General features: G+C 38.5%; 2 protein-coding genes across 2 annotated transcripts in view; one reads left to right on the top strand and one right to left on the bottom strand.

Moving 5' to 3' along the window:
- Positions 1–14,558, bottom strand: part of FCAMR (Fc alpha and mu receptor) — a 263,932-nt gene that overhangs the window by 148,148 nt on the left and 101,226 nt on the right. The gene's annotated exons all lie outside the window — the stretch shown is intronic.
- C4BPA (complement component 4 binding protein alpha) overlaps positions 4,442–14,558 on the top strand; it is a 155,707-nt gene continuing 145,590 nt past the window's right edge. The window contains exons 1-3 of the mRNA XM_082436825.1: positions 4,442–8,012; positions 8,717–8,770; positions 12,065–12,157. Coding sequence (XP_082292951.1) covers positions 7,981–8,012; positions 8,717–8,770; positions 12,065–12,157 — 179 coding nt within the window. The 5' untranslated portion in view covers positions 4,442–7,980. The remainder of the gene's footprint in view (positions 8,013–8,716; positions 8,771–12,064; positions 12,158–14,558) is intronic.

The raw sequence follows: 14,558 nt of genomic DNA, 5'->3' as shown, positions 1-14,558 counted from the left end.
CAACAGTGCAAGAGGGTTCCCTTTTCTCCACACTCTCTCCAGCATTTGTTGTTTGTAGATTTTCTGATGATGCCCATTCTAACTGGTGTGACGTGATACCTCATTGTAGTTTTGATTTGCATTTCTCTAATAATTAGTGATGTTGAGCAACTTTTCATGTGCCTCTTGGCCATCTGTATGTCTTCTTTGGAGAAATGTCTATTTAGGTCTTCTGCCCATTTTTGGATTGGGTTGTTTGTTATTTTAATATTGAGCTGCATGTGCTGTTTATATATTTTGGAGATTAATCCTTTGTCCGTTGATTCATTTGCAAATATTTTCTCCCATTCTGAGGGTTGTCTTTTTGTCTTGTTTGTAGTTTCCTTTGCTTTGCAAAAGCTTTTAAGTTTCATTAGGTCCCATTTGTTTATTTTTGTTTTTATTTCCATTACTCTAGGAGGTGGGTCAAAAAAGATCTTGCTGTGATTTATGTCAAAGAGTGTTCTTCCTATATTTTCCTCTAAGAGTTTTATAGTGTCCAGTCTTACATTTAGGTCTTTAATCCATTTTGAGTTTATTTTTGTGTATGGTGTTAGGGAGTGTTCTAATTTCATTCTTTTACATGTAATTGTCCAGTTTTCCCAGCACCACTTATTGAAGAGACTATCTTTTCTCCATTGTATATCCTTGCCTCCTTTGTCATAGATTAGTTGACCATGGGTGCGTGGGTTTACCTCTCGGCTTTCTATCCTGTTCCGTTGATCTATATTTCTGTTTTTGTGCCAGTGCCATATTGTCTTGATTACTGTAGCTTTGTAGTATAGTCTGAAGTCAGGGAGTCTGATTCCTCCAGCTCCATTTTTTTCCCTCAAGATTCCTTTGGCTATTCAGGGTCTTTTTTGTCTCCATACAAATTTTTAGATTTTTTTGTTCTAGTTCTATAAAAAAATGCCATTGGTAACTGGATAAGGATTGCATTGAATCTGTAGATTGCTTTGGGTAGTACAGTCATTTTCACAATATTGATTCTTCCAATCCAAGAACATGGTTTATCTCTCCATCTGTTTGTGTCATCTTTGATTTCTTTCATCAGTGTCTTATAGTTTTCTGAGTACAGGTCTTTTACCTCCTTATGTAGGTTTATTCCTAGGTATTTTATTCTTTTTGTTGCAATGGTGAATGGAATTGTTGCCGTAATTTCTCTTTCTGATCTTTCATTGTTAGTGTATAGGAATGCAAGAGATTTCTATACATTACTTTTGTGTTCTGCAACTTTACCAAATTCATTGATTAGCTCTAGTAGTTTTCTGGTGATATCTTTAGTATTATCTATGTAATGTATCATGTCATCTGCAAACAGTGACCGTTTTACTTCTTTTTTCCCTATTTGTATTCCTTTTATTTCTTTTTCTTCTCTGATTGCCATGGCTAGGACTTCCAAAACTATTTTAAATAATAGTGGTGAGAGTGGCCATCCTTATCTTGTTCCTGGTCTTAGAGGAAATTATTTCAGTTTTTCACCATTGAGAATTATGTTAGCTGTGGGTTTGTCATATATGGCCTTTATTATGTTGAGGTAGATTCTCTCTATGCCCACTTTCTGGAGAGTTTTTATGATAAATGAGTGTTGAATTTTGTCAAAAGCTTTTTCTGCATCTATTGAGATTATCATATGGTTCATTTTGTTAATATGGTGTATCACATTGATTGATTCGCATATATTGAAGAATCCTTGTATCCCTGGGATAAATCCCACTTGATCATGGTGAATGATCCTTTTAATGTGTCGTTGGATTCTGTTTGCTAGTATTTTGTTGAGGATTTTTGCATCTATATTCATCAGTGATATTGGTCTGTAATTTTCTTTTTTTGTAGTATCTTTGTCTGGTTTTGGTATCAGGGTGATGGTGGCCTTTTAGAATGAGTTTGGGAGTGTTCCTTCCTCTGCAATTTTTTGGAAGAGTTTGAGAAAGATGGGTGTTAGCTCTTCTCTAAATGTTTTATGGAATTCACCTGTGAAGCCATCTGGTCCTGGCCTTTTGTTCATTGGAAGATTTTTAATCACAGTTTCAATTTCAGTGCTTGTGATTGGTCTGTTCATATTTTCTGTTTCTTCCTGGTTCAGTCTTGGATGGTTATACCTTTCTAAGAATTTGTCCATTTCTTCCAGGTTGTCCATTTTATTGGCATAGACTTGCTTGTAGTAGTCTCTTAGGATGCTTTGCATTTCTGAGGTGTCTGTTGTAACTTCTCCTTTTTCATTTCTCATTTTATTTATCTGAGTACTCTCCCTGTTTTTCTTGATGAGCCTGGCTAATGGTTTATCAATTTAGTTTATCTTCTCAAAGAACCAGCTTTTAGTTTTATTGATCTTTGCTATTGTTTTCTTTGTTTCTATTTCATTTATTTATGCTCTGATCTTTATGATTTCTTTCCTTCTGCTAACTTTGGGCTTTGTTTGTTCTTCTTTCTCTAGTTCCTTTAGGTGTAAGGTTAGATTGTGTATTTGAGATTTTTTCTTGTTTCTTTAGGTAGGCTTGTATTGCTATAAACTTCCCTCTTAGAACTGCTTTTGCTGCATCCCATAGGTTTTGGATCATCATGTTTTTGTTGTCATTTGTCTCTAGGTATTTTTTGATTTCTTATTTGATTTCTTCAGTGATCTCTTGATTATTTAGTAACGTATTGTTTAACCTTGATTATTTAGTAATGTATTGTTCAGCCATGTGTATGTGTTGTTTACGTTTCTCTCCCTGTAATTTATTTCTAATCTCATAGCGTTGTGGTTCGAAAAGATGCTTGGTATGATTTCAATTTTCTTAAATTTACTGAGGTTGATTTGTGACACAAGATGTGATCTATCCTGGAGAATGTTCCATGTGCACTTGAGAAGAAAGTGTAATATGCTCTTTTTGGATGAATGTCCTATAAATATCAATTAAACCTATCTGGTCTTTTGTGTCATTTAAAGCTTGTGTTTCCTTATTTATTTTCTGTCTGCATGATCTGTCCATTGGTGTAAAGGAGGTGTTAAAGTCCCTCACTATTATTGTGTTAGTGTTGATTTCCTCTTCTATAGCTCTTAGCATTTGCCTTATGTATTGAGGTGCTCCTATGTTAGGTGCATATATATTTATAATTGTTATATTTTCTTGGATTGATCCCTTGATTGTTATGTAGTGTCCTTCCTTGTCTCTTATAACATTCTTAATTTTAAAGTCTATTTTGTCTGATACGAGTTTGCTACTCCAGCTTTCTTTTGCTCTCCATTTGCATGGAATATCTTTTTCCATCCCCTCACTTTCAGTCTGTATGTGTCCCTAGTTCTGAAGTGAGTCTCTTGTAGACTGCATATATACGGGTCTTGTTTTTTTTAAATTTTATTTATTTATTTATTTATTTTATGGCTGTGTTGGGTCTTCGCTTCTGTGCAAGGGCTTTCTCTAGTTGCGGTAAGTGGGGGCCACTCTTCATCACGGTGCACGGGCCTCTCACTATTGCGGCCTCTCTTGTTGCAGAGCACAGGCTCCAGACGTGCAGGCTCAGAAATTGTGGCTCACGGGCCTAGTTGCTCCGTGGCATGTGGGATCTTCCCAGACCAGGGCTCGAACCCATGTCCCCTGCATTGGCAGGTAGATTCTCAACCACTGCACCACCAGGGAAGCCCTGGGTCTTGTTTTTGTATCCATTCAGCGAGCCTGTGTCTTTTGGTTGGAACATTTAATCCATTCACATTTAAGGTAAGTATTGACATGCATGTTCCTATTACCATTTTCTTAATTGTTTTGGGTTTGTTTTTGTAGGTCCTTTTCTTCTCTTGTGTTTCCTTCCCACTTAGAGAAATTCCTTTAGCATTTGTTGTAGAGCTGGTTTGGTGGTGCTGAATTCTCTTAGCTTTTGCTTGTCTGTAAAGCTTTTGATTTCTCCATCGAATCTGAATGAGATCCTTGCCGGGTAGAGTAATCTTGGTTGTAGGTTCTTCCCTTTCATCACTTTAAGTATATCATGCCACTCCCTTCTGGCTTGTAGAGTTTCTGCTGAGAAATCAGCTGTTAACCTTATGGGAGTTCCCTTGTATGTTATTTGTCATTTTTCCCTTGCTGCTTTCAATAATTTCTCTTTGTCTTTAATTTTTGCCAGTTTGATTACTATGTGTCTTGGCGTGTTTCTCCTTGGGTTTATTCTGTATGGGACTCTCTGCGCTTCCTTGACTTGGGTGGCTATTTCCTTTCCCACGTTAGGGAAGTTTTCGACTATAACCTCTTCAAATATTTTCTTGGTCCTTTCTCTCTCTCTTCTCCTTCTGGGACCCCTATAATATGAATATTGGTTCATTTAATGTCCCAGCAGTCTCTTAGGCTGTCTACATTTCTTTTCATTCTTTTTTCTTTATTCTGTTCTGCAGCAGTGGATTCCACCATTCTGTCTTCCAGGTCACATATCTGTTCTTCTGCCTCAGTTATTCTGCTATTGATTCCTTCTAGTGTATTTTTCATTTCAGTTATTGTATTGTTCATCTCTGTTTGTTTGTTCTTTAATTCTTCTAGGTGTTTGTTCTTTAATTCTTCTAGGTCTTTGTTGAACATTTCTTGCATCTTCTCAGTCTTTACCTCTGTTCTTTTTCTGAGGTCCTGGATCACCTTCACTATCATTATTCTGAATTCTTTTTCTGGAAGGCTGCCTATCTCCGCTTCATTTAGTTGTTTTTCTGGGGTTTTATCTTGTTCCTTCATCTGGTACATAGTCCTCTGCCTTTTCATTTTGTCTATCTTTCTGTGAACGTGGTTTTTGTTCCACAGGTGGCAGGATTGTAGTTCTTGTTTCTGCTCTAAAAACATAGTCTTTTTTTTTTAACATCTTTATTAGAGTATAATTACTTTGCATTGTTGTGTTAATTGATGCTGTATAACAAAGTGAATCAGCTATACATATACATATATCCCCATATGCCCTCCCTATTGTGTCTCCCTCCCACCCTCCCTATCCCACCCCTCTAGTTGGTCACAAAGCACCGAGCTGATCTCTCTGTGCTATGTGGCTGCTTCCCACTAGTTATCTATTTTACATTTGGTAGTGTATATATGTCAATGCCACTCTCTCACTTCATCTCAGCTTACCCTTCCCTCTCCCTGTGCCCTCAAGTCCATTCTCTACATCTGCATCTTTATTCCTGTTCTGCCCCTAGGTTCTTCAGAACCATTTTTAAAAACATAATCTTAAGTAAAAATAGAGTACAGAAGAACAAGTACTTACAACTGCATTTATGTAAAACATTTATTCTTGTAGAAAATGACCAGGCAATAATAGGCACAGATGAAAACAGTTGTCTTAGAATGATGAAATTCTCTTCAAATTCTTTAATGTTTTAAATTGAGTTTTTAATATTATTTTTTTTTAAAGGTGCTGCAAAGAGGAAGGAGGGATGGAGCATGTTTGGGGTAATCCACATAACCTGGATTACCTGGATAAAGCATGGGAAGTGATGATAGAGGAGGATGGAAAGATACATTAAAGCCAGTTTATGGAGGCTTTTAAAGGGCAAGTTAGAGAATTTAAGCTTTATTTCGTAGGCAGTGAGTAGAGATGGAAAATTTTCAAGCAAGGAAGTGATAAGGACAGAACATAGATTTCTGTCACAACCGTATGTAGGACAGGTGTAGTAGGAAAAGAACTGAAACAGAGAAACCAATGAAAAGTCTACAGCAATAGATCTACCCGAGAGACAATGATGACTTGAACTGGTTTGATGACATTAGAAATAGAAAAGAGACAGCAGATTTGAGAGACATTGCAAGATCAAAACAACTTGTTAACTGATTGAATGTTGGAGGATGAGGGAGAGGAAGTGTTTAAGGGTGAGGCTGAAATTCCATTCCAGGAAGCCTGGATTAATCTTGGGGTCAGAAGGTAAAGTTTCTGGGCAGGAAATGAGAAGTTCTCCTTTGTTGAGTATAAAGGTGCAATGAAAAATGTAAGCCTGAGTTTAGGAGAGTAATGAGAGATAAAGAGGTAGTTATGGGGTAGTCCTCTTATAGGGAATAGTTAAAACCATGAGAACAGGTAAGATAAAAAGATGTAAAGAGAAACATTTTTAAAAGGAAGAACTTGGGATTTATCTATATTTAGGGTTGAAAAGTAAGAAGACAGGTAATAACAATGAAAAAAGAGCAGTTAGAAAGATAGGAAAATCAGGAATGTTTAGGGTAATGGGAGCCAAAGGAGAAGAGAGTTTCAGAAAGGAGATGATCCACAGCATTAGAGGCTGCCGAGAAGTCATAAGTGATGAGTTAAAGAAATGTTGGATTTGGAGACAAGGGCACACCTCACAGAGGTGTGTCAGTAAAGGTGGGAGGAAGCCAGATTGAAGACCACAATGGGAGGGGTGGGGAGTGATTATAGAGAAAAAGTAGGCAGGGAACATAGGAGATTCTTTTGAGAAGTTCAACATCTCACAACAGAAGAAAACTTGAATTTGAGGTTTTGGCAAGACTGAGGGAACATTTCAAGATGGAAGATACATTGAAAATAAGGAAGGAAAGAAAAGAAACCTCTTCTGAAACAGGAGTGAATAGGGAAGACAATTTGAGGCAGATAGAAGCTAACGTGGAATGATTTCTTAGTAAAGTAGGAGGCAAGATCATCTGCTGAGAGTAAGACAATTTGGTGACCTGGAGAGAAAAATTTGGAACAGTCACCATGGCAAGTAAAGAAAAGGATTCCAGCTGATTGAGAAATGTATTTGAAGACCCAGCTTTAAAGGTTATATTTCCTCCAACTTCATTCTCAAGACTGCATAGTTTTGTATCCTCTTTTATACTCATTCTTGTCTAATCAAAAATCAGCAAATCAGTCTCACCTTTGTGACTTGGTCCATGCTTAAACGCTTCACTCTCTTTTTTTTTTTTTTTGGCCCTACCGCATGGCTTGCAGGGTCTTAGTTCTCTGACCAGAGCTCAAACCCGGGCCCAGCAGTGAAAGCACCAAGTCCTAACCTCTGGACCGCCAGGGAACTCCTGGTCTATGTTCTCTTTACCTCTAGTATCTTTCTTATTTTCATCTAATAATTTCCACTTTTCATTCAAAGCCCTGCTCAAATCTCCTATCTTTTGTCAAAACTTCTGCTGTAGTTCAACTATTTTTCTGAAAACTTTATAGGACTTTTGGTGTTTATTACAGAAAAAGTGAAGTGGTCAGGAAGAATTGCTCTTTAGTAGCAGTCCCCTGAGCACACAAACCTTAATCCTGAGGATTAAGAGCTTAATTGGATAATGTCAGGGTTTGTGGTCCTTCTTAGGACCACATGTGATAACAAACATGGCTAGCCCTTTGTTGCATCCTTCTGAGAAGCACTCAATGATAGACCAACTTCTGGAGGTCATGCATTTCTGGAGTACTGATCATGTGCCAAGCAACTCAGCATATTGCCGGAACTCCTCACCCTCTGTACTTTCTTGGAGTGGGATGGAGACCAGTACAGGGGAAGGTCATCTGTCCCTGTGCCCCAGGAAAGCCTGCTGGACCTAGAATCACAGAAAGTGGATCATTTTTGTGGACCTAGTCTGAACCCTGCAGTATCTAAGGTTTCCAGGCTAGCTGGTTTGCATCTTGTATAACCCTCTTTTGTTTATAAAAAGAAAAAAAAGAATTCTGGCATCAAATTTATATTACCTTTCCACTTAGGGGAAATGGTTGGCAGAGGAGAAAGTAAACAATTGCGACATGTTATCAAGAAAGAGGGCTAGTGAAGAGGAAGGGGATTAGATAAACACTGTTGCTTTATTTATGCTGTTAATCATTTACTGAGCCAGTAGGGAGTCTCTGCCCATCCATTTCTATTTGGCCGTCCCTGAACAGCCAATCACATGGCTGGAATTCAGGGACTTTTTGGTGGAGCAATTACTAGCCAGCTTCAGGGTGTTCTGGTAAACTCTTATCTGAGGAGGAACTAAGGCTATTACAGATCAAAGCAGTTTTCCTCATTTACAAACTGCCCAAGGCACGATGACAGCGTCTTCTTCTTCGGCTACCTGCAGGTCAGTGGAGAATCCAGGGCACCTTGGGAGAAAGGCTGGTAGTTTAAGGAATACAAGATTAGAAGAATAATGCAGAGACCAAACTTGGGGGTGTTTTTGACAGAAATCTTTTCAGGGGTACTGCATTAGGGGACAGTGTGACTTGGAAAGTACTTTTAACCCCTACCGAGCCTCAATTTTCTATTATAAATGGGGGAATAATAATGCATGCTAATAAAATACACTGAAGCAAAAAAGAAGTAAGAAGTTGCTCTTACTATTGCATCTAAAAGTTGAGTGTGTTTGTTTGTTAATCCTTTACTACCTCTCCACATAGGGCAGCTGAGGCAGGACGTAAGCCAGATGTCCCAAAGGGAGTCACAGGAGACCTGGTTTTCATAGTCTACATTCTGAAAATTGGTGCAATTTCCTTTAGAGATTTTATTAACCCCTCGACATCTCCTCCATCACTGATAGCAAAGCCCTTTAGATTTAATCATAAGGAGGATATTGGTCAGCCTCCAGTTAGTTTCTGAAGCTAGAAGCCTTTATTGTCCTCATCTCATTTCTCTCCCTCACTTTTTGAATCTGGCAATGTTGATTAACTTTACTTCTTGAAATTCCCTTCTCCCTTGGTTGGGCAAGACGTAGTACTTCTCTGGTTTTAGTTTTAATTCTTCAACCACCCTTCTCTTTGCTGACTCCTGTTCTGTCCCTAAATGTAGAAGTAAAGGAGAATACAAAGTAGAGTGCCAGAAGAGGAAGAAGCATCAAAGAAGGTTTGTATTAAGTGTAGAGATACATTTGAATATAATATGGGTACAGAAGGAAGGAGCTGATAGAGAGATAAAGAAATTCTAGGAAAGAAGAGAATTTTGTGGAAGCAAGTTCCTTCTGGAGTCTGAAAGTTATGTGATTGGGAGTGCAGGTGTAAGTCAGGAGACACTCCACCTGAGATTGGAGAAAAATTAATTCTTTCCAGAGGTATCTGAATTTTTAAAAAGGGAGTTTAGATAAAATAAATACATTGACTTAAAAAGTAATCTCTAATGGGAGGAGAAATTTGGAGGCTGAGGATTTTCCCAGAGCCTCTGAAATTGTACTGCCTTGGCAAGTGCTGACGGTATTTTTCATAAGAGACCCTCCATGGTGACTATAGTTCTTGAGTTGGTTTCATTTCTATAGGAATTTAAAAGGTGATGATGTCATTGAAATATGAGGGCATTTGCTAGGGAAGTCTTAGATCTTCAGTGGACAATTACAGAATTCTAGGGTTTGTAGGGAATAGAAAGATAATCCAAGTTTAATGTCATCATTTTAAGGATGAGAAACTGAGATCTGAGGAGCTGATGTAGCTTCTTCAAGATCACAGAAATTGACTGGTATTGCTGGGACTCAAATTCAGGTCTCCTCAGCTCACAAGTACTAGGTTCCATCTCCATACTCTGTGGTTTGCTGAGTCCTGTGCAGGCTCTGCTGAGGGACCACAGTAGGTCATGATGAGGAACTGTAAATGCTACACCTGGCCCACCGAGCCACCGCACATCCTGAGAACTAGTAAGGGAAGTCGAATCACTGAATCATCTCTTCAAAATTTATAAAGCACTTCCTACATATTATTTCATTTGGTCCTCAGTAGGTATTTAGTCATTCTCACTCTGAAGATAAAATGAAATTAAATTTCATTTATTTCACATTTATTGGATAACTATTAATATGCCAGTTAATATTGGGTTAGAAAGTGGAAGGCTGAATAAACACCTTCTTTGTCTCCAAGGGACCTATAATCTACTGCAAAAGGCAAAAGTGAATAGTTACAATACAGTGTGGTGTTACAATGAAGGTATCAGCAAAGTATTAGGGAAGCATAGCAGAGACTGATATTTCCTGGGGAGAGGGTTGGGCAATTCTTCACCAAGGAGGTGGCATTTGATCTGGATAGTGCATCACGGGGAGGCTGGAGGTAAGAGTATTCATGCACAAGAGACATCATACGATAATGCTTGAAGGTGTTTAGAAAGTTCCAGGATATGTTTTGGGAAAGGTAAGCACTTGCATGTGGTTGAAGCACAGTGTTTTAAGTGAGCAGAAGTAGAGGGAGAGTTGGGAGAGTTATGGGGACCTAGAAAATTGGGGACCATGGATATTTTTAAGTAAATTGTTTTTTAGGAATATAACAGCATCAACATGGAAGCTGGCTTACAGTTGTTGAAGGCTTTTGCTGTGGTGTAGGGTGGGGTGAAGGGAGCTAGGAGAACATAAACCAGGACTATGGAAGTGGGTATAAGAGAGAATGACAGATTCTAGTGTTGCTACAGCCAATGTGACAAGACTTGGTGACTCTGAATATGGAAAGGTGGCAAGCGAGAGGAGGCTAGGATGACTCAGGTTTCTAGTCTGGGAGATTGGGTGGTGGTTATTACCTTAGCTGAGACAGAAAGCAAAGGTCAAGCAGTGTTGAAAGGAAGATAGTGTGTTTAGTTTGGGATATGTTGGATTCCAGGTGCCTGGGAGATACAAATGAAGCAGTTGGAAATACTGAGCTGAACCTTGAGTCGTATTATAACAAATTTTGAAAAAGTGTTTTTGTTTTGTTTTGGTTTGGTTTTTGCTAAAATAAATCTAAGAAGTGGTTACCAGGAACTGGGGGGTGGGAGAAACATGGAGAGGTTGGTAAAGGGATATAAGCTTTCAGCTATAAGATGAAGAAGGTTTGAGGATTTAATGTTAAAGATGATAACACTGTATTGTACAATTGAAATTTGCTAAGAGAGTAGAACCTAAATGTTATTTCCAGAAAAAAAAAGGAAAGATACGCTTCTATGTGGAATCTAAAACAAACAAACAACAACAACAACAAAAAACCCAGAACAAATTTATAGAAAGAGACTTGTGGTTACCAGAGGTGGAAGGTGGGGTTGAGGTGGGGGGAGGAATTGGAAGAATGTGGTCAAAAGGTACAAACTTCCAGTTATGAGATAAATAAGTGCTAGGCATGTAATGTACAACATGATGACTACAGCTAACACTGCTGCATGATATATAGGAAAGTTGTTGAGAATTAATCATGAGTTCTCATCACAAGGAAAAATTTCTCCCTTTTATTTTCTTTGTTTTCTTTTTTAAAATTTTAAGTGTTACTGCATTTTTAAAAAAATATTTATTTATTTATTTGACTGCATCGGGTCTTAGTTGCTGCATGGGGGATCTTTGTTGTGGCGTGTGGGCTCAGTAGTTGCAGCACGTGGGCTCTCTAGCTGTGGTGCTCGGGCTCCAGAGCACGCAGGCTTAGTTGCCCCGGGGCATGTGGGATCTTAGTTCCCCAACCAGGGCTCGAACCCACATCCCCTGCATTGGAAGGAGAAGTCTTAAACATTGTACCACCAGGGAAGTCCCTCTTTGTTTTCTTTTTATTGTATCTATATGAGAAGATGGATGTTAGCTGGACCTATTATGGTAATCATTTCACGATATGTGTAAATCAAATCTCCATGCTGTACAACTTAAACTTATGCAATGATGTATGCCAATTATTTTTCAATTGAAACTGGAGGAAAAAGATAAATATGTGATGTGATGGATGTGTTAATTAATTAGATGGGGGAGCAGGGAGAAATCCTTTCATAATGTGTACACTTGTCAAATCACCATGATGTACGCTTTAAGTATCTTAAAATTTAAGTATGTCTCAATAAAGCTGAAATTTAAAAAAAAAAAGAAATCCAACAGTCAAAAGTTTTAATTTACATTCAGAATTTCAAGTGAAGAAGAAAGTGTAACAATTTATTTTTGGATTTACAAAGAAAACTCACAAGTATTTATAACTTTCAAAAACAGAAGAGTTAATTTAAATATTATCCAAGACAAAAAATAATTTGCAAAGATAACCAGTCGGAATTATAGACTTTTCCACGGTTGAAGACTATGTTCAAGTGGCAAAGAAACAATCTCCTTTGTTAGATATAACATTTGCAGGTCAATTTTATGATGTAGATATCTGCTTTTCTGTAGCTTCAGGGGAAGAGACAATAATTCCTTCTTATTTTGCTGAGATTTCTTTCACCAACTTTTAGAAAGATCCACAGTCATAAGGATCAGCACAGGAATTTTCTAATTATCAACAAGAGTAAAGGAGACAGGCCTGAATGGCTCAAGATTGACACGTGGTAAGTAATAGGGCAGAGTAAGATTTTTTATTAACAATTGAGTTTATGGAACATGTATGTTTCTGCACTTACAGGAGACAATGGGGCCCAGAAGTCTGTGAGTGATTCATGGACGATGGTCGAAGTCATGGGGTGGATGAGTTCCTTCCAGGAAGACATCCTGGTGAGGGAAGAATAAGCTCAGGACGGACCCCTCGTGGGTGCCAGCTTTGCTGCTCTGGGTGTGGTACTGGGTTTCACTATTATCACGGGCCACGGTGAAGACCTGACCAAGACTTCTGGCCCAAGTCCAGAGTGTTTTCCTCTTTATCAGGGCTTAGCTAAAGTCCCCTGGAATTGCAGCCATTATAATTTTATATCATTATCATGATGATGTTTTGACTCTAGGAGTTCTCGTTCTGTCGGAATCACGTTCCAACCCCAGTTCTGTCACCCTTTTCCTTAACGTTTCTCATGAATATTTACTATGTGCTGTCCATGCACCAAACCAAGCCCTCTCAGCAATTCTGGGAGACGTGTAGTTATTTTTATTTTATGAAAAAGGAAACTGAAGCTTAGAAGAGCTTAGAGGGCTGACTATCTTGCCCATGGGTACACAGTTCCCATGTGGTGGAACCAGGTTTGAACCTGCATGGCCTGGGTCTGATTCCATGCCCAGGGTCTGGCCACATACTATCCTGCTGTGTCCCCAGCACTGTGTCTGTGTCTCTGTTACAACACTGCATGATGTAAATCCCTCACCGCAGGGTAGGGTCTGTATGTGGCTGCCTTTTAGCTCCTGTCATAACCTGTGGTGTTTGTTTATTCCTCCCCTCCTTACTATCCTATGTTTTATGGTTGATGATATGATAACTTCGGGTTAAGGATGGGGAACAGCCTAGAGTAAAATCGCTAGGGTCTGTTCTTATTAAGATGTGCCTTTTTTAAAAATCAGCTAAAATCTGACCTTGACACAGCAAACACTGTAAGAGTAGATATGGAACAGTATTATGTTTCTTTAAAACATATTTTAGCACTAGGTGTTTTTGAGTGTAAATTCAACAAACATTTATTGAGCACTTTGAATGAGGCACAGTGCTAGGTACCATGTAGGGCATGATTAAGAGCCCACCTTCTGACTTCAAGGAACTTATGGTCCAGTGGGGAAGACAGACTTCAGCTGTCAGTTAAGCCAAGTCAGAATCAGAGTTATAAACACTCACTTGTAATTGGAAGTTGGAGACTGGTCTGGAGGATAGGAGGGGACATTGGAGAAGGGACTGCTAGAATAAGCAGGAATTAAAGAGGAAAGTGTGAGAGGGAAGATGATACGGGCAGGGGTGGGAGGTAAGAAAGTGTTTGGAAATGTCAGGGATCCAGGGTGTCCGGACCAGCTGGATTATAACTAAAAAGTTAGTCATTGGAAACCAGTTTGGTGAATGCCCATTCCTGAAGGATCAGTTCACTGAAATCGATCTGCTGAATTTATCACATTATCAATTTACTTAATGTTGTTCTAAGATATATTCATTTTGAATATATTCAATGATTATAAATATTCTTTTTGAACATAGCTAATGAATATGTTCTTTGAAGCAGCATTTTCAGTATTTTTGTTACCTGCCACTGTCTCCAGTCTCATCAGACTGCTAGAGCAGGAGTAGAGACTAGAGATCAGGAGGGAGGTATTAGGAAAAGAGAGAGGGGGAAACAAGAAAGAAAGGGGCTCAGAACGCTGGTCCTGGCTCTTCTCAATTCATTCAGTACAAATTCTGCAAACATATTTTTAGTAACCAACGTATTTGATAAATTGTTCAACAGGTTAAACTTATTTTTTGGTGGAATTGTTCTAGTGGCCATATCCAGACTCACGGGATAGGATGTACGTGGGGTGGAGTTGCCCACAACTGACAGCAGGGGGAGGACTGAATGTCAGAACTGAGTTTTGGAAAGATAAGTTTAGATGAGTCCTTGCTCAGTGAAGAAGTTGGGGCCCTCCACATAGTGTGAAGGGCCACTATGAACTTTTTCCCCCTCAGTTTGGGACAGAAACATCTTTGAGGGACATATTGAGGGGACTCCCTTTATCTAAATGGATATGCAATTAGTATAAATTATGGACACATGCAGAGCGTAAGAATCGTGTGGATCTAACAGAAATATCAGAATAAAAGATGAAATTTAGTATTTCATTGGGACTTAAATTCATATATTCCTTTGAGGACAAAGACTATTTCTAATATAAATTTAAGGTATACTGTTTATTTCCAACGGGAACAGGAGTGTGGTGAAGAGAAAAACATCCTTCGTGATTTTGCTTTAAATATGTCTTTAAATAGTCTGATTAAGTAATGAAAGTACATTTGTCACATATATTTTTATTTTTATTTATATATCTATATATATCTACATATATCTATAT

This window comes from Balaenoptera physalus, assembly GCF_965194825.1.
Source record: "Balaenoptera physalus genome assembly, chromosome: 1".
Lineage (NCBI taxonomy): Eukaryota > Metazoa > Chordata > Mammalia > Artiodactyla > Balaenopteridae > Balaenoptera > Balaenoptera physalus.
The sequence above is the reverse complement of the archived record's forward strand: the minus strand, read 5'-3'. Positions and strand labels throughout refer to the sequence as shown.